Source organism: Rhinopithecus bieti, unplaced genomic scaffold, assembly GCF_001698545.2.
Source record: "Rhinopithecus bieti isolate Rb0 unplaced genomic scaffold, ASM169854v2 scaffold_3764, whole genome shotgun sequence".
Lineage (NCBI taxonomy): Eukaryota > Metazoa > Chordata > Mammalia > Primates > Cercopithecidae > Rhinopithecus > Rhinopithecus bieti.
Window position 1 is genome coordinate 470481 of NW_016804367.1, and position 20985 is coordinate 491465.

Here is a 20985-nt window from a genome sequence, read left to right on the forward strand (position 1 = left end):
ACTTCCTTAATAATGAAGAGTAATCATAGCACTGAAGTATCATTTGAAGTCCTAGAAGTCATATCTTAATTCTGAAGTTTGATTCCACAAAAAGAAATGTGACTTATTCAAAACATAAAAATAATTTATAGTCATGAAACTTGCTCTGGCAATAAGCTAAAACATCACATCTGCAACAAACTTCTCAAGGCCCTATCAGGGAACATGTATTAAAAACTATCGATATATGAAAAATATTCAGTTCCTCATGTTGGAAGAGAAGGCAGAGGGTGGCACATGAAGAGAGAAGAGGTAGACTGGTATGTAAGCACCTAACTGTAACATGAGACATGTTTGGTAATCACTGCCTAGATGCTGTGGGGCCCATGGGTGCAATGGGTGGGCATTTGTCAGCTTTGAGCACAACCTACTGTCACTTGAAATACCAGTCTGTTCTTGCAGGTCCCCACATGACCTTGTAAGGCTAAAGCAGAGAATTACTGCCCTAGCATGTAATCTTCTGATCTTCTGACTCATGACTGAAACAGCCTTCCTCTCGCTGTCTCTTGATACCTAGGTCTTTCCTCCAGAGCAGAGGAAAGTGAAGTTCTCTAGTGCAACCCTCATCTGATGGTGTAAGGTTTTAGGGTGAGGCATGTTTTATTTTTCTCCAGCAGGAGTAAGGGTTTCAGCTGTTTATCCAGTCCTCTTTAGGAACTTGATCGAGGTTTCTGTATTCACTCGCCTAACACATATCTAGACAGAACCCACACTGCTAGGAGACTTAAACACTGTCCTTTTGCCATGGAGCTTAGAATGTAGTGAGAATAGCATTAATCAAATATAAACACAAGTTAATAGAGAATTTGAAATTGTGAACACTATGGAGGAAAAGTACAAAAGATCACATTTGAGTTGTAGCTTCTTTCACTCCCTTGTGCAGAGGCTGCTCCAGGTGTGTGGTGTCACCCATGGCAGCTCATGCTGCTTTTCTGCCTATAAACCTGCGAATAAGCCAAGATTTTTCACTAACTGCTGTCACAACTAATGGAGCATAGGCTTCAGGGGCAATCAGTATGGGTTTGAGTATAGGTTTTTCCACTTAGCAGCTGTGACCTTGAGCAAGTTTCTTCATTTGTAAAAAAAGGGCAACAATACCTGCCTCAAACGGCTGTTGTGAGGATTGGCACGTACAAAGTGCTCAGCAAATGGCAGCTGCTTCAGCCATGGCAGCTATTAATTCTACTTGCAAATTGTCTTTGCAGTTGTATATGCTCCTCTCTATTTCCACTTGCCCTGCTTTTGTGCAGGCCGCCAGAGGCTGAACCACGATGCTCCTTTAAGTTGCCCTGGGGATGAAAGACATTTGCACGCCTGAATTTTCCAATAAAAGGAAGTTACAGGAGCAGAAACTACTCTGCAAACTATATTGAAGCAATCCCACATATGCAGCCCAGGTTTTGTTTGCTACCCCACTCTGCTTCCCACTGGGCTATAACCCCTAGTTATGGGGTTTTATTTCAGCCTTGAGTGATGCCCACTCTTGTCCACTCTCTCTCTGAGTAAAACGCCAAAGCATTTTTTATTATTCTGATGAGGGTAGGTCCTGGAAAGGGAGGGTGAGCCTCGGCCACTGTTCATGTTTCCCTTAAAGGCAGTGAGGTTGAAAGGTGATCAGGTTTGGCATCCAGATACCAGTCAGTGGACCAAGGTAAAGCTTGAGGGATACTTTGAACCCCCGTCAGAATACCTTTTCCCATATTTTTCTTGGGAGCACTTACCACAGTTAAAATAAATTCATATTGTATGATTATTTGCTTAACATATCTGTCTTCTATCTGTCTAGCTAGCTCTTTGAAGCCAGGGGCTGTGTCTTTCTCACTCTATCCCCAGCAAGATGCCTGGTACATACATAGCAAAAGCTTCATTGGTATTTGTTGAATTAACAAATAAATAGATGGAGAGTCATGGAGTTGAGGCGAGATGTTATCTGGGAAAGCCATGTTGCCCATCAGTTGTTCAGCAAAAGGAGAGGTAGAAAGAAGATCTTGTCAACGGCAGGAGCCAAGGTTGGAAGCAGGTAAGGTAGTGGTGCACAGAATGGTCATGCATCTGGAAGGCTTGGGGTGGGCATGAGCTCAGGACCTTGAGATACTGTTTCCCAAATTTCGGTGATCCCTGCTTTCTTTCCTCACAGAAGCAACTGGCCCCTCCCCACTCCTTCCTCCAGCCAGATGAGAATCAGTCTGCTACATATCACACTGGCTGACATAATTACAGGCCCCACTTTATTGTCTGAAACTTGGTTCTGAAAATAATAGGTATTTTTGGTTTGTTTTCCAAGTATGTAATATTTGGATGTAAATATTATAATGTACAAACTGTTTTTTTCAAATAACACACACAACTCGTGGAGATTTTTGGCACCCTCCTTGAATGTCAAACTAAGAAATCTAGTCTTTCCCAAAAATGCAATGGGAATCATTAAATTATTCAAAGAAAAGAGCAAATTTAATTTTAGAATGATCAATCCTATAGCCAGTGAAGAGGCTAGATTGGAGTAAGAGAGATTAGAAGCAGTGAGTTTGAAGAGAGGCCTGTCCCACATAAAATATATCCAGGAAGCAGGCTACACTTGGGGATAGGGCAGGGAGAGGGCATGGGATCCCTAGATGCCTAGAAAGTTACTATGACTCGGGGAGGGAATGAACTGAGCAGAGAAAGGAGGGGTTACAGGAAAGGAAAGGGCTTGAGCCCTGAAGCCAAATATGTGCCTATGCCCCTGTGGCCCCTGTTTCTGGAGAGTGTTGATCCCCAAGTCCTCCCCCTGATGGCTGGCTTCTGGAGTGACAGGAGAATGCCTGGGGATTACTGGTGCTCTTATTTAAATCATCTCCAGTCTATGCCGTGAAAGACTGACTTTTCCCCAAATAGCTATCTTGCACAAAACACAGAAAGCAAAACAGAACACATAATCAGTGACTATTCTCTTCTACCACGCAGAACCCCACACATCAAACCAGCCAGTGAGCTCCCGGAACAACACGTCCCTTCTCATTCTGGGAGGTAATTGCAATGCAGTCGTGACCAAAACGAAAAGTCCATTTTTAACCATAGACTCGTAACTCCCCATCAAGATGAAGAAGGCCAAATTCTCTGTGGCCCAATTCCTGGGTCCCCAAGACAGAAACAGAGTTTTCACAAAAATTATGGGAGCAGTGCATGAGTGTTGTATGGGTATGTTGATGTGTACCTATTGGAAGACAAGGGCTAAAACTAAAGACCTCTTTTGGTGACCAATTCAGTGGGACCCTGTTTAGTTGCCATCCTGGGAGCAAGTAATCACCAAATCTGAATTGAGCATTATCTGTTGGTCAGGTGCTAGGGTAGTCCCTGAGAGGAGAGAAATAAACAGGGCACAGCCCCTGCCCTCAGGAAACTCACACAACCACTAGAGAGGATGGAGGAGTGAGGCGGTCTCAGAAATACAATGTGATGGTGCTCTGATGAGAAAGGACAGGGGAAGGACACTATCTAGTACAGCCTTGGCAAGTTAAGCAATGCTTTACAGGAGAGGTGGCATGAGTTAAGAGCCAAATAACAAGCAGGAAGTATTTAGACAATTCCTTACTAGTTTGGGTATGGGATTGTTGTTCCAATTAGGGGCAACAGCATGTGCAAAGGCAAATGACGAAAGCACAGCAAATCTGGCAACCAGAAGTGGTTGATCATAGCCGGAGCTCAGAGTCTGGGAGGCCAAGAGATGGAAGGCAGAAGCCAGGTTATGCAAGTCTTCCAATAGCCACCTAAGGCTAAGACTTTGTCTTATAGGACTCCTGATGAGTTTTAAGATGTGCATTCTAGAAAGCTCACTCCAGCTGCAGTGTGGAGGATGACCTGGAGGAGAGAAGACTAGAGCTGGGAGATCTTTAAGAGTCTTAAAGGGCTAGGTACCAGATAGTGAGAAGCCCAAAGGCTCAGCCTGAGGTGACACAGAGCTGTAGCCAGCACTCAGAAATCCTAGTATTCAACCAGTGCATTCCCCCATTCTGCCTGTTGCTCCCCAGTTTAGAGTGATTCTTCCTTTTTCTCTTTGCTTCTCCTTCCTGTTAGGCCCCTGGAGGTTGGTGTACACTCTTTTTATGGCTGAGTACCTCATTGCCAGCAGCTTAAGTAACTTGCCTAGGATAACAGAGCTCAGAGGTTATAGAATCAGAATTCACCTTTGTCTGTCTGATTTTGAATTGAGCACTCTTCAGAATGCTTTGTGTTTTGTTGTTGTTGTTGTTTGTTTTTTGTTTTTTAATGCTCTCTGTAACTGCAGTCATAGGGGCTTCAGATATGAAAAAATAAGAGTATCTTCTAAGTTGAATATTGCCTGAAGAGTCTCCCAGATTCAGAAGCCTTTATCTGTATTGGTAGGCTGCAGTAGCTGGGCTTTTCAAACTGGCTCCTTGTGACAAAATAAGCAAGTGTTTATCCTGTTTGTATCTTGTTGATTAATGCTACCTTCCCTGAAAAGAAAAAGATTAGAAACAAAATCACAGTTGTAAGATCAAATGTATTAGCTATGACCATAAATATATGTGACTTACACTCTCCTACTTCAAATTAAAGATGCAGCCTGGGATGAAAAATTATATGAACATAATGTTGCACAAGATTAGAATTGTACTTCATTTATTATATATAAACACAATATCATTAAATGTATATACATAGTGAGAAAGATGATAAGAAAATACACCAAAATATTAACTATGATTCTCTTTCAGTGGTAGGATTTCATTACTTTTCACTTTTACTCTGAATTTTCTGGAAATATTCCCAGTTCTTGCTTGCAGTTGACTCAAAGTAATTTTTCTACTTTTACTCTGAATTTTCTGGAAATTTGGAAAATGACAAAAATCAGCATGTGTGATTTTCATAATTATGAAAATTGTAAAGATAGGTTCTTAAATTAGGACAACTGTAATTTTCAGAAGAATAATTGAATCCAGAAAAGGTCCAAAGTTCTTGGGTAAGGTGTCTAATTAGCCCAGCTTTTAGGACTTCCACCTTTGAAGAAGTCCACTGTGACTAGAGGTGGGGTGACATGGTACTAATATAACAGCATTCACTCGATGCATGGGGGAATAATGGATAACTCCTGGAGCAAGGGTGCTGGTAGACAATTCCTTAAGCATCCACTATAGATACTCTGGCAATCCCTGGATACCCAATTTAGAGGTTACTCCTGTTGACCTTAGAATCCCCACCCTCCATTGTCCTTATGAGGTCATACTCAGCATTCACCACAAAATGGTTAAGCAAAGAAACTTTTGAATTTCTGAATGTCCATGGGGTACCATGTTTATGAGGGAAGGCTGGATGCAGGGGTCATACACAGCCAGGAGTCCATACATCTACTGCTGATTGACCCAACACTGGCATACCCACATTCCTTCAGCAGTCCGTAGAATCCCACACAGGCACACTTGGATACATTCCCCTCCATCCAAATGTGGAATTCTTTTGTCTGAGATGAATGTCCTCACCCTGACCCCAAACACACACACACACACATACAAACACACACACACAACCACTACTACACATGTGAAGGCTCTGCCTTCCTTAGACTGTAGCTTTTGGTCAACAAGTGGTTCAAGAGTCATCAGGCCCTGCCTGCCTATTAAATCTGCCACCGACCTTACTGGCTTCATTTCCTCCCTATCCTACAATCCATATTAAAGGCTCTTATCTCTCTCAGTTGGCAACCAATTATAATAATTTGGTAATTCTTTATGTCCAACGTACCCCTGTCGGTATATAACTGATTGTGCATTATTGGTGAAATTCTATAAACCATGTGCTCTATTTTTACAAATGCCACACAGTTTTCATTGGCAATCTCAAATGATTGTGCCTGCTAGACTAGTAAGGAAATTTTTCACTGTCATTTCAGTCCTTTTATTTTGAATGACTTTGAGGGAATTATTTAAATATTCCAGTTTCTTAGCTAAAAATTGTTGCAGAGTCATTCTGGAACATGCACTTTTGTTTTCGTTTGCATATAGAACATGCAGATTTTGTAATTCTATTTTAAGAGCTAGAGGTTAAAACAGCCTACGCATATCTGCTTGTGCCACTAGGTGGTGCACACATATGTCAGTGATCTGTAGGTTAAAGGGGCTTATCACCAGGTTAGTGTTAATTTATCACCACAGAGGTGGTACCAACAGTAGGAGCTGTAGGCGTCCGGAAAGAGAGTAATCCTCTGGGCAAGAGTAAAGAAGGGAAACCCTCCCAGAAGAGATGGATTGACAGTATTCCTGGCTACAGAAATGGCAGGAGCAAAATCTTAAAGGCAAGAAACCCCAAAGATGTAGCAGGGGAAAAGTCTTGGAAAAGAAAGAGCATGTTTACTCTCCATGCTGATTAATTCCTAATCAACTGGGTTACTGCAGAGGAGTAACAGCATAGATGAAACATTTATTTGAGCTAGATGACATCAAACATTCCTTCCAGACCTTTGTTCAGGGAACTGGGGGCACACAGGTGAAATGACATAGCACTGTCCTCAAGTAGGATCAGTGAGAAAGACAAACAATGAAGACAGTACATGATACTTTCTCCTGGTGAGAAAGACAGTACATGGCAAAGACAATGAAGACAGTACATGATACTGTCTTCCTTCTCTTTCTCACTAGCATCCTCCTTGAGGATGCTAGTGAGATAGGCTTTGCAAGATGCATTGGAAGAACAAAGTGTGAGATTCTGCTCTGAGGAAGGGAGATAAGGTGGTTAGGTTTGGGAGGTGGTGTTCAAAGAAGACTTCATGGAAGTCTTGAGAAGTGAAGAGATCTTCAGGAAGATTTCAAAATGGTAGACAAATGATAGCATAAGCAAAGGCATGGAGGTTTGAAAGGATAATGTCTGTGGATTTGGGGACTAGTTCAGTTGAGTTCAGCAAATACTTACTGAGGGGTACTCTGTGACATGTACTGATTTTACTAAGATTAATAATGGAATGTTGTAGGCCCTTAAGATGCTCCTCATCTAGTGAAGAAGATCGATACATGCATAGAAAATTGCAATGTGAGAGGATAGTTGAAAATGTGGTCCCTTTTAAATTCTAACTATGTCCTTTGAGTCCCCAGTGTGCTGGCTACAGGTTCTCAGGGAGTTCTGCACCAGAAGAGGGAGCCTGTAAGCCCACTACCTGGTTGCATTTGGCTCCCTGTCACTGATGGCATTTCAGTCTCACGTGCTCATTTTAGAGTTGCAAAGTTGGAGGCCAGAGACGGAAAGTCAGGACATAAGCCCAGGCCTGTCTGACTCTGTCAGGTTTTCTTCCCCTTTTTCTTTAAAGAATCCTAGGCATAGAGTTGCCATTTAGCAATACTTCTTAATTAGAAAAAAATACATTTCAGACAAATAGGCCATCTTCACCAACTGTGATCATCACAAAGTCAAGTGTATGTAAAAAGGACACGATGGATTCTTCCCTTATGTATGAAGAAAGTGCCAAGCCACATAGGTTGACCTTGTCAAAGGCAGCTTAAGCCAGATGTCCCACTGGCCTGGTTTCGTGTTAGGGAAGGAAGAAGTTCTGGCTCCAGCGTTCCTTCTAGCCCGCATGCATGCGTGGGTGTTTAATATCAGTGCTAGGATATGTTCTTACTGTGTAGATTAGTGACATCTTAGAGTCACATTGTTTGCTTGAAAATGTCAACTGGAATGAGTTATGAGTTGGTAGGAAGACAGGTCTGTGTGATTGAGAAGGCACCAGAGGGATCTGGAGCTCCTTTTACGTACATGAGAAGTCACTGAAGCAAGGGATGGAGAAATCTTACAGAGATTTTGACTGAAACAGATAAAAGTTAGTGAAGAAGGAGGGTGACTCTGAGGAGAGGGAGATTTGAGACCAGGTCTTATGAGTAAAGGACAAAGGACCTGGGAATATTTAGACTGGAGAGAAGACAGTACAGATCTTCAGCTCTCCAAACTATTGTCATGGGCTGAAGTAGCTAGAAACAGTGATTGCGTCATCAGGAAGCAGCTTTCGACCTTGCTCAAAGTAGAGCTATCTAACCAAAAAAAAAAGTGGTCGGTTCTCTACCAAGAAAGAAGATGAAACAGAAGCAGTTCATACCTGGTGGGGACATTGAGGAGGGAGTCCCCTCGTGGCAGGTCAAATCTCTGAGCTTTAAATAAGTAAAATTCATGAAAAAGTAAGAGGCATCTTAAATAAACCAAGGACCAGATGTTCTGTAATAACAACAACATCAATTCTACATAGATCTTTTTATTGAGAACCTTCTAAGTACCAGGCATCATGCTAGATGATTTGTATGCATTGCCGTATTTTGGACTTTAGAGCCAGAATCAGAACTGACTAAATTTTAATCCTGACCCTGCCATTTAGTGAAGATGTCTTGGACAAACAGTTTCTCCCCTCTAAATATCATGTCCTCTCCTGTACAATTGCCAAGAGTATGAAAAAAAAAAAAAATGATACATCAAAGTACTTAGTACTGTGCCTGATCTACAGTTAGTACTTTAAAAACGTTTCTGCCTTCCTCTTTCTGCTTAAGCAGAATTTCAGGAAGCCATTCTTGGATAGAGGCAAGATAAAGAGGGAAATGCAGGGGAGGTAAAATATGGCAAGGCCTTTGCTGCACAAAATACCGGACGATTGAAAGCTCCTGCAATTTGTAACCTAGAGCAATGACTCTCAAAATGGAATTTGTTTGGACCCCTTTTAAGAAAACAGAAACAGAGATTTCCAGTATTATTTACAAAAAAATCAAGTGTAGGAAAGAGAAAGAGGTCAGCAGGAGGACTGGGACTAAAGGAACGCTGACTCAAGTCTTTGAGAGGGCTGCTCACCACTTCGCCAACTGCAGCCTCCTGTACCCACTTCTCTACCCTCAAGTTTTCATGGCATCCAGTCTAGGACAGTAGCTGTGCTGTGATATGGAACAGGCCTTGGGGTAACCTCAGCCCTTGGGGTAACCAAGGCCAGTTGCTTCCAAACATAAGCTGCCTCATCTCTATAGCCTAGTGTGCTAGACAAATATTATTATGTGTGAATATTGTGTGGTAGAAGAAAGGATAAGGATTCAGTTAGAAAAGGAATGGTTGGTCATCGCTAATGGTTGGTCATCACTAATTGTTATACTATTATGAGCAGACTTAAGAATGAAACCAATCCAGAAATATCTTGGTTAAATAGAAGTATCTAGAGAGTGGCAGTACCACAGGCACTCAAGGCAGAGAGCATTGCCAATATATCAGACACTCAACCAGTGCAGCCAGTATGAGGAAAGGGAAATCTAAAGCTATCTGGTACAGAAGAATGAGCCCGTGACTGGGAAACTGGAAAGGGACCTTCTCTGTGGCTCTAGGTGAGCCACATTCTGCTCAGGGCCTCATTTTCCATAAGTATGCTATAATTTGACTGAGAGACCTCTAAGCTCTAACCACCTATGCTTCCAAAGACAAACAAAAAACCCATTCATCCCCCTTTGTCTCTAGGGTACAAACCCTCTCTGCAGAATTGGAAGTGAGTACCACATTCAGTATGATTTACCCTGCAGTATGTCCAAACATCCTCTTTGCATGTCTGCCCTGACCTGCTAAGCACAATTTTGGCTCTGGCTCAAATCAGTGCCCTCATAGTGTGTTTTCTTTTGCAGCAACAACGACAGCTTGACCTCCTGACGATAACCAGCCCTGGTGAGTAGGTGTGGCTCTTCTGCCTTGGCTTTCCCCTCATTGCCTGAATGATGCCTTGTTGCCTATCCAAATGCAATTCCTGCCCTTCTCTTTTGACTTCCTGAATGAACAGCAGAACCCTTGTGCCATAAACAATTCTTCTCCTCCCCACCCTCTGCTCCACAGGGGGTTTATTTTCTCCCTGCCAGCTCTGTGTTGCCTCCTCTTCACTATGGATGGCAGGACTGATACTCTGGATGTTGCTGCATATTCTAGGGTGAAGTTCTCTCCAAATCACTCACTGGACTCAGGTGTCAAGGAAGTGTCCTGGTCTGAGAAATAAGTTTTAGAATCATGTGGAATGGAGAATCTGCTTGGAAGGTGCCATGGAATGAAGGGAGGATGGCTGATAAGATTGGGCCAGTCTGGGAAAGTGAGCAGGTTTGGTTGGCTGTGTAGAGAGTCAAGATGACTTTTGTCTCTCACTTTTAAGGGAAGGTCAGGTCCCCCCAAAAAACTGTGACCATGACCATGGGATTAAAAGGTCTTTTTTCCCCTCTATAGCTGATATCTGGCCTAGGAGAGGCTGAGCAATTTTGTTCTTTCAGAGAGGTATTTTACTCTGCTTTGGAAACTTAAGGCAAAATTGGACAAAAAGAGATGCTGTTCTCTCTTACGGTCATGGGGATGATGGTGCCAGCAGGGTTAGTGAGCATTTGAGAGTTGATGTGGTGGTTATCTTCATCCATGGGTGATATTCAAAATATTTAACAGCCATCTGCTATGCTAGGCATTAATACTTTGGTTACTGGACTGTGGGGAGATGGGGTCCCGGAGGAGGAGCTAGTGTGGCACTGTGGTCATACGGCAGGTTTGTGGGTCTCAGGGGATGGCTAATTACTAATAAATGTGGATATGTTTCAATATGTTAGTAACCAGCATGGCTGAACTATGTCAGCCCTTCCTTCCAGTAAGCCTACCATACTGTATCCATGGGCCAGTGCCTCACTTTCAAAGAGACTGAGATATTGCCCTCTGCAGTCACTATCCTAACAATTATCTTGTCTACATAACTAGGGTATAGAAAAGGGACTGCACCTGTAAGGTGACCTTACTATAGTTCTATACCTGATAGAACTCTTTGAGCTTGAGACTTCAGAAGAAAAAAGATAGAACTAGTTCGAAAAAAGTTTACTCTACTCCATAGAATGATCTACATTTAACATATATATGATTAACATATATAGAAATTCCAAATCATGGGCTGACATGACTACAGTGGCTCACTTGTATGACCTACCAGTTCCTCCTAAGGTGGTGGTGAGGGATTATCTACGTCCGATACAGTTTAATTGCTTTTAATTGTGTCCTGTTCTACTCCACAATACACTGTCCATATTGCCTGCTTCCACATCTCAGTTTCATCGGGTCACACCCTGATACGATACCTAAGTGTGAATTGGAGAGAGTTCTTGATCTGTCTTCAGTTGCTTTAGAGGGAAACCTTCAGGCTATGTTAAGTGCATTTCTTTTGTACAACCTCTTTCTGCTCCAAATTACTACTTCACAAATTCAAGCAAAGTAGTTGTGTCTCTTTAGTACACTCCGTTTAGACAGCTTTGGGACTGGAAAAAAAAATCAGCACTGCCAGAGTTTTGAGTGGTTCATTATTATCCCTCCTCTTAGAGGAGAAAAGAATACATTCAGGGCCAGGGCATCCCAAAAGGCGTGTTGTGGCACACTGGTGTATTGCAGATGGGCTATACTTGTGTGATATTGTGAGATATCAATTCACTCAGCTCTCAGGGACACAGGTAGCACCTAGGGCAACTGAAGCCCCTAGGTGGTAGCTTCCACTCAGATGTGTCAGACAAATATTATCCATGTGTGCCATGACTTGGAAAGTTTAGGAAGCACCATTGGATCATGCTATTATCTGGATGACTCTATTCCATTTCAAAAGGACTTTCATTCACTATCTTGTGCTATCAAATTCACCCCCATTCTACATCTCACCAGGAGCTGCAGCAGCTAGGAGTCAGCTTGCTACCTCTTTCAGGCTGCCAATAGGAGGTACTGGCTTGTCTGAACTCCTCCCCAGACCATCTTCAACAGAACTGCAGTGTGATGCTGCCAGTCATAGATTAGGAGCCTTCTGAAATGCTGATCAGGAATTTGAATGCCTTAATCTGCTTGATACTTTCTTTAAAGGCTTATTTTGTTTATTGTGAATAGTTTCTTTTTTTTTTTTTTAATTATACTTTAAGTTCTAGGGTACATGTGCACGCACAAACCATGCAGGTTTCGTTCTCAATACATGTATTACATGTGCCATTGTTTGCTGCTGCACCCAAATTAACTCATCACCTTTACATTACGTATATCCTAATTTTGCTGTGCCGCCCAACCCTTTCCCCCCTCCCCACAATAGGGCCCAGTTGTGTGAGATTTCCCCTTCCTGTGTCCAAGTGATCTTCATTGTTCAAGACTGCCACCGGTCGCGCAAGTGAGAACATTGTGGTATTTGGTTTTCTGTTCTTGTGATAGTTCTGCTGAATGAATGATGGTTTCCAGCTTGCCATCCATGTCCCCTCACACAAAGGACACGGAACTCATCCTTTTTTCATGCTACATAGTATTCCATGGTGTATATGTTTGCCAATGTTTCTTAATCCATGTGTCGCGTTTGTCACTGATTGGACATTTTGGTGCTGCGCTTCCAAGTCTTTGCTATTGCTGAATAGTGTCGCAATGAACATTACGTGGCATGTGTCTTTATAGCAGCATGAGCTTATAATCCTTTGGTGTATATCCCCAGTAGGTTTGGGATAAAACTGGGGGTCAAATGGGTACTTTCTAGTTCTAGGATCCTTTCGCCACACTGATATGCAGAAAAGAGTAGAGACATAATGAACAGCCATTTGTTGCCCACGTGCCAACCCCTTGGCTTTGTCATATCAACATGTGCCTTATATGCCAGAGTCACCTGTTTTTGGAAAAAAATTGTAAATGTGATTGAGGCTATTCTATACTCCTTCCTAGTACATCTTTGTCCCTTCACCCTACAGGTAATCACTGTCATGAATTCAATGTTTTTCCTTATCTGTGTATCAAAAAATATAACTGGCATTACTTTACAAATTCCTATGGTATCTCACTATCAATGTCATTCTATGACTTTTTCCCTACTCATGATTAGATTGTAGAGATTCATTTATAGTGATACACATAACTCTGCCTCATTTATTTTAATTGCTGTGTGATATTCCATATATGATTGAATTACAATTTATCCATTTTATTGATCAGAATTTAGGTTATTTATAGCTGCTTGTGATTGCAAACAATGCTGCTTAGAGCAATTTTGTGCATGTCTCTTTATGTATGAGTATGAGAATTTCTCTAGGGAAAGCGATTTATTAATTATATGCATCTTCAAATTAACTACATAATGATCAATTGTTTTCCAAAGTAATTGAATATATTTACTCTTCCAGTAGCAGAATGTGAAAATTTTCATTCCCCTGCAGCCTTAACACTTAAAATTGTCAGACTTACAAATTTTGCCAGTTGTCATGATGAACATGAAATGATATCTCATTGCTATTACAATATACGTTTCCCAAATTACTAATGAGATAGAGCATCTTTTTGTATCTTTATTGTCCACTTTGGTTTCTTCTGAGAATTGACTTTTCATATCCTTTATCTGTATTCTATTGGGTTTTCTCTTTTTATTGATTTTTAGGAGTTTATTGTTCTGAATATCAATACTGTGTCACTTATATGCATTGCAAACATCTTCTCCCAGACTATGGCTTGCGTTTTTAAAATTTTTCCATGATGTATTTTGATGTATGGGAGGTTCTAAAAAATTTCAATGTAGTTCAATTTATCGATCCCTTGTTTTATAAGCTTTACTGTTGTGACTTATTTAAGAAATCCTCCCTATCTAAAGATCATATTCTCCTGTATTTACTTCTAAAATTTCTCAAGTTTTGCATCACATTTGGGTCTTTACTTATCTCATTTAGGACTGATCTTTGTGTATGAAATAAGAATTTATTTTTTTGTGTATATGGATAATCCATTGTCTCAGAACCATAAATCACTAGTCAATCCTTTTTCTACCCATTAGCAATTACACATCTGTCATCTATCAATTTTACTATGTACAAAATCTATTTTCTTCTCAATACTATTGTATTGGCCTACCACACTTAATTCTACATTGACTCAACACTGTCTCATTTATAATAAATTCTAATTTTCATTTGGTCTTAATAATTTATGAGGCAATATCCTTTGCCTTTCATGCTTATCTTTTGAAAGCAACAATTAAATTTTTTAAATACAGTATAATAATCCTTATATTGTGACAGGTGAATTTAATCTATTTTCATTTATTATAATAACTAATATATTTAGACATATTTCTACCACCATATTTGTGTTTTCTGTTTATCATTCACTTTATTTCTTTTCTGCCTTTTAAACATTTTTATATGTTACCTTTTTTTATTGCATTCTCTGTGGATTTGGATGCTATCTATTTTATTTCTAACCTTAACTGGTTATATGTGGATATGTACTTAACTATACATATTCTTACAACAAAGTCTATGGTTATTCTGACTTTCTAGCATTCTTTCAGCCACATAAAGGGCCTTACATGCTTTCACCACCTATTCAACACTGTCACCTTCTAGTTATTCTTGTTTAGACTAAGTTAAACTTTTGCAAAAGAAAACAATGTGTTATTATTATTAGCTCATTGACTTTTCCTACATTGTTTATGAATTTTTGCATTTTTTTGTTTATTGTATATCAAGCCTTTCCTATGTTACCTTACCAAAGTGCATCCTTTAATAGCTATTTTAGTGAGAGTCCATGGTAACCCTCTTAATCTGTATATATTCTTGTTTTGGCTTCTGTCTGGAATGATAACTTGGCTGGGTATAAATTTGAGTTTGAGGAGGATGTTCCTTTGAACTTTAGGGATTTTTTCTTTGTTTGGAGTATAATACCATTTATATAAGTTTAAAAACATGCAAAACAGCAGTACATTTTGGGGGGATACATATATGTGTAGTGATGTAACCAAAATGCAGGTTCAGTCACTTGCCACTTGCAGAGTCCAATTAACAAAAATGAAATCTGGTATAAAGAAAGTGACTTTTAGGCCGGGCGTGGTGGCTCACACCTGTAATCTCAGCACTTTGGGAGACCAAGGCGGTGGATCATGAGGTCAGGAGATAGAGACCATCCTGGCTAACACGGTGAAGCACCGTCTCTACCAAAAATACAAAAAATTAGCGAGCATGGTGGTGGATGCCTGTAGTCCCATCTACTCCAGAGGCTGAGGCAGGAGAAAGGCGTGAACCCGGGAGGTGGAGCTTGCAGTGAGCAGAGATCACGCCACTGCACTCCAACCTGGGTGACAAAGCGAGACTCTGTCTCAAAAAAATAAAAATAAAAAGTGACTTTTAGTCCCAAAACTATCTTAGGGGAAGAAGTAGCACTTTTAAAGGAGAATGGCTTGCAGGGGAGGAAGTAGGCAGGTTGGGGAGGTCCATGTGCTAGCTCTGGTGCCTTATCTACCGAGCAGTTGAGCTGTGACTGCTGGTGCCTTCATGGGCAGCAGTAGGGTGAAAACTCCCCAGGTGGGAGAGAGTTTTGTAGTGGGATTTTGGATTATGAATCAACTGTGATCTCTCAAGGCAGTCTCCTGGTGGGAAGGAGTTCCTTGTTGGAGCTTCTAGGCACATAGTTAGATAAATTTTCCCTGTAGAGAGTGTCTGGTGAAGGGGCGGTAAAAGATTATATTTGCATTTCTACAGGGCTAAGTAGGAAGTAGGAAACCAGGAGAATGAGAAAAGAAGAGACAGAGAGAGAAAAATAAATTATCTCTTAGAAAAATGGGGGTGCACTGTTAAAATCAATTCTCCACTGCCAAGTTCCATTTCATTTTGATGGGATTTGGTTGTCACCATATTCATTCTGGCTATTCCCTGCTGAAAGGAGGCATAGTCATTGGGTGTCAGAATGAAACTGATCTATTTGGAGTTGAAAATATTCATGAGTACCAAGACTTATAGATGATAGTTGTTGCATTATGCTGTAAGGTCTGGAAAGTCCCTGGGAAAGCCTTTCTTGCATTCCCATATAGAGGATGCAACAGCAGTAAAATTCACAGTGGAGAAGTATGCCAATTTTTTCATTGTCTTCTGGCATCCATAGTTGCTGATGAGAAGTCTGCCATCATATGATTGTTTTGGTAACCTATTTTTTCTTGGGTAGGTTTCAATATCATTTTTTAATCTGAATGTTTTGCCTTTTCACTTTGTTGGGTCTAGGTGTGAATTTATTTTTATTTATCCTGCTTGATACTCTGAGTATACTTTTCACCTAAGATTCTATGTCTTTCTTTAATTTAGGGAAATTATTGGCAAATTAACTCTTCAAATACTGCTTTTATCCTTTATTCCTTTGACTCTCTTCAACAATTTCTACTGGACAAATGCTAGATCCCATTAAGCAGCCTCCATGGTTCTCAATTGATTTTTCATAACTTTTGTTGTTTTTGTCTTACTGCACTGTAAGTAACTTGCATTTATAAATTCACTTTTGACAATGTCTAGTCTAGATTTTTTTCTGTCTCTTTCAATATTTCAATGACTATGTTTTTTCATTTCCAAGATTTCTAATTTTATTCATATCCACCTGTTCTTGTTTTATTTCTGCCTGTTCTGTTTCATAATTTCTTGTTCAGTTTTAATGTCTTCATTTGTTTCTTTGAACATCCTCAATATGCTTATTTTAAAATCTTTGTTCCATAAAATAAGTTTCATCTGGAGGAAATTCAAGTTCCAATTGTTGATTTTGTTTAATATCATTTTTAGCATTCGATTTCTTCATGTGTTTTGAAATTTTAATTTGTAAGATCAGTTTGAGAAGAAAATTTTCTGGTTTTCTCTTTTCTCACCCCTCTAACTCCCACTGTGTTCACATCTCCCTATGTGATGGTTTTTGCAGTTGCCTCTACCCACATCTTCAGTATAGGACCTGGGGAATATTGAGTATATTGCAGATTCAATACAAAAAGTTAACAGAACCATTGTGTCTGGTTCCTGAGTCTCGCCTCTCTATACCTACAATGCATGAGAGCTATCTCCCAAAAGTTATGCAGAAGCCTTTTTTTCTAGGCTCCTTTCATGACTGGAGAGCCCCACCCAATGTCGTTGCTCTAAGCAGAAGCTTATCTCTGATTCCCATCTTCTATAGTGTACTTTTAATCTCCCTTATCCCATAGGAGACAAACATCCGACTGCTACTGCCTTCTTCTACATTCAGATTTCAGCTAGCCAGTAGCCCCAGAACCACTTACCCTTTTGCATTTCTGTACATTTGAGCTTTGTGGAGATGTCTCCCACAGTCGAGCCCAACAATATAGTTCCATTTCTTTTTTCACATATTGTTGAATATTACTATTTGATGGGAATAAATGGGCTTATTGAAACATGAACTTATTTAGTCATTTGACCCAGGAGTTCAACTATAGGTTCTTCTTTACTTTTTAGAAAGTTGATTTTTCTATAACCTCTTCAGTAGAAGAGAGGCAATATCAGGAAGTACTGTATTATTTTCCTGTCCAAGTAAACTCCTTACCACCAGACTGAGGAGAGAGACCTATTTTTTGCCCATGTATACACAGCTGTAGATATAATTTTTAAAATGAAATTTGAATGATACCATATAAACTATTTTTATTTGAATATAATGTGAGCATCTTCCAGTATTATTTAATATTCTCTAAGAGGGAATCTTATATGGCTAAAAGCATTCTATTATATTTTAATTCCCCTATTGTTGTATATTATTATTGTTGTTGACTCCAATTATTTAATTGCAAATAACACCATGGTGAGCATTCCTATATAAAGATTTTGGTCTATATTTCTAACTATTTCTTTAGAAAAAATCCCTAGACTAAGAATTACCGAGGAGAGGTATACGTCATTCACTAATTGTGACACTGAAGTAACAATTATATCAAATTGCAAAAGCTTACAAAGCAAAGGCTTATTTTTCACTTTTGGTACATGTCCTTTGTGGATTGCAGCCAGCTATGCTTTGTATCTTTTGTGTTCTAGCAGCCAGACCAACCAGGCATCCTCTATTTGTAATATCACTGGGTATCTTAGTTGGGGTTCACTAAGAAGCAGACCTTTAGACAAAGACTTTAGTACAAATTGGAGGTGATCCCAGAGACATTGGTAGGGGAGTGAGAAAGTGAGACAGGAAAAGAAAGAAAGCCAAGAAAGATTCATTATCAAGCAAGCTACCACAGAGGGCAACTGGGACTTAATCCCACCGGAGAGCCCATGGAACCAGTGTGGAAAATAAGCTACATAGTTATACTTCTCAGGGACAAAGGAGCAGGAGAGAGGGTGGAGGTGTTAATTCCCTGACACTTCTGATCTGCTCAGTGTATGCAATGACCAGATTCCAATGGTCAGAGAAAACCTTCAGGATAGATTTGCAGGTGTCACCAATTGGAAGTTATTCAACACATCCAGAAATAATAAGCTGGGAGAATAGGTTGGATTGTGGGGAGGCACTAGCATTTGCCATGTTAGTCATTGTGACAGAGGGAAAAGGGAGGAATGGGGAGCCATGCCTCTCCCCTTAAAAACTCTTAGAAGGGGTCACTTCTGCCAAAATTTCCTTGATCCAAGCAAGGATTTGAATGTATGGTCATATGACCATACATTCAAATGGGTAGATATGTGCAATCTTCCCACAGGGAAGTGTGCTGCAATGAGGATGACATGAATATTTTGCAATGACTAATATACTTTATCATACTTTTAGAAAGATTTCATATTCCCATCAAGTTAAAAGCGCTGATCATAGCTTTTTTTAATAACAGCTTTATTGAGATATAATTCACATGCCATAAAATCCTTATTAAAGTGATAATTTAGTGGTTTTCAGCATATTTACAAAGTTGTGCAACCATTACCTACCACTACCTAGTTCCAGAACATTGTCATGACCCCAAACATAAACTCCATACCAACTAGCAGTCACTCTCAATTTCTCCTTTCCCCAACCCCTGGCAACCACTGTTATAACTTTCTGTCTCTATGGATTTGCCGATTATGGACATTTTATATAAATCAAATCATACCATATATGGCCTTTTGTGACTGGCTTTTTTCACTTACCACAGTGTTTTCAAGGTTCACCCCTGTTGTAGCATGTATCAGCAGACTTCATTCCTTTTTCCTGCCAAATAGTATTACATTAGATACACCACAATTTATTTTTTCATTCTTCTGTCTTTGGACATTTGGGATGTTTCCATTTGGGGATTTTACAAATAGGTTGCTATGAACCTTTGTATAAACGTTTTCGTGTGGGCAGATGTTTTTAATTATCTTGGATATGTACCTAGGAATAGAATTGCTGATCATATGGTAAACTTTACAATAAAGATTTTGAGAAACTGCCAAACTGCTTGACAAAATCATTGCACCTTTTATATTCCCATCAGCAGTGGAGGACAGTTCCAGTTTCTCCACATCCTCTCCAACACTTGTTACTATCTATCTTTTTACTACAAAAATCCTAAAGGGTATAAAGTGGTATCTCATTGTGGCTTTAATTTGCATTTTTTAAATGTCTAATGATAACAAATGTATTTACATGTGCTTATGGGCCCTTTGTATTACTTCTATGGAGAAATATCTATTCTAATTATTTGCCTTTACCCATTTTTTATTGGACTGTATTTGTCTTTTTATTGCATCTGAGAGGTTTTCAGAATATATATTCTGGGTACTATTTTATCAGATGTATGATTTGTAAATATTTTCTCACCTTTTTACGTGCGGTCTTTCACTTCTTTATTGTTGTTCTTTGAAGCAAAAGTTTAATCTTGATGAAGTTTATCCATTTTTCCTTTTGTTGTTCATGCTTTTTATATTATATCTAAGAAACCACTGTTTAATTCAAGGTTCAAAATGTACTCCTATGCCCTCTTCTCTCTCTCTCTTTTTTTTTTTTTTTTTAGACAGAGTGTCGCTCTGTCATCCAGGCTGCAGTGCAGTGGTGCGATCTTGGCTCACTGCAAGCTCCGCCTCGCGGGTTCACGCCATTCTCCTGCCCATATCTATGCTCTCTTCTAAGAATTGTATAGCTTTATCTCTTACATTTAGGTATTTGATCCATTTTGAGTTAATGTTTTTATATTATGTAAGGTAGGAGTCCAACTTTACTCTTTTGTATGTGGCTATCCAGTTTTCACAGAATTATTTGTTGAGAAGACTATTCTTTCTCCATGGAATTATCTTGTCAATCTTGCCAAATTGTTATAGATATTTGATGCTGCAAACTAAAGGGAAAGCATTTAGGAAATGTCTACTCAGAGTCAGAGCTAGGTAAAGCCCTTTATATATTTTTTCCCCATAAATCTCCCTGTTATACCATAAGGCAGTTTTCTTTCCTGTTTTGCAGAGAAGCAAAACAAGCTGCTGTGAGATTACACGAACTGTCCACATGAACACAATTAATAAATAATGGAATCAAGATTTAAATCTAGATCTGATTCTAAATCCTTTGTCTTTTTCACTGCTGCATAGAAATATAGCTTCATCTGTGATATTATCCCTTTCAGTCCTCTTCCCCAGACAGAATTCAAGCTGACCCACTTTGCTAGGCATAAAGAAAGCCTAGAATGTCAGGGACATGATAGTCACTGGGTTTTTTCCACTAATGAGGCTGTGTTCTGAAGATACAATTGATTTCCTAAAATATGATAGAAACCTCCAGAAAAAAATCATAGCTAGATTTATTCCTTACTGCAAATATTCGCAAAGTTGTTTATCCCCTCTTAACCTTGTTAAAGCAATACCTATTTTAGATGGTGGTGTACTGATCCTGCTTGCCAGTACATGACAACTTTGGGCTTTGTCTCTAATTAAAGTCTCCTATGATTCGAACTCAGCCCTTCTGAGACTAAAGGAACAAGAAAGGCCAAGCTAGATACTGCCTTATGGCCATTTTCAGAGCTGTATGAGACCTGCAGAGTCAGTCTAGCAGTGTAGTAGTCTAGCAGCAGAGGGACTGTTTCAAAAACTGCATACACATCACCAAAACAGCTTTAAAATCGTCTTTAGAGAAGAAAAATAAATTACTCCTAATCCCACAGCCTTAGCACAATACAAAATCGAATTCTATTTATACATTTTCCCTTTTAGTTCTTGTCTATATGCAGAAGCATATTTACATAATTGCAAT

General features: G+C 39.7%; 1 protein-coding gene across 1 annotated transcript in view; it reads left to right on the forward strand.

Annotated features, from left to right (window-relative positions):
* Positions 1–20985, forward strand: part of AGBL4 (AGBL carboxypeptidase 4) — a 736988-nt gene that overhangs the window by 367591 nt on the left and 348412 nt on the right. Inside the window, exon 3 of the mRNA XM_017867524.1 lies at positions 9663–9702. Within this exon, the coding sequence (XP_017723013.1) occupies positions 9663–9702 (40 nt within the window). The remainder of the gene's footprint in view (positions 1–9662; positions 9703–20985) is intronic.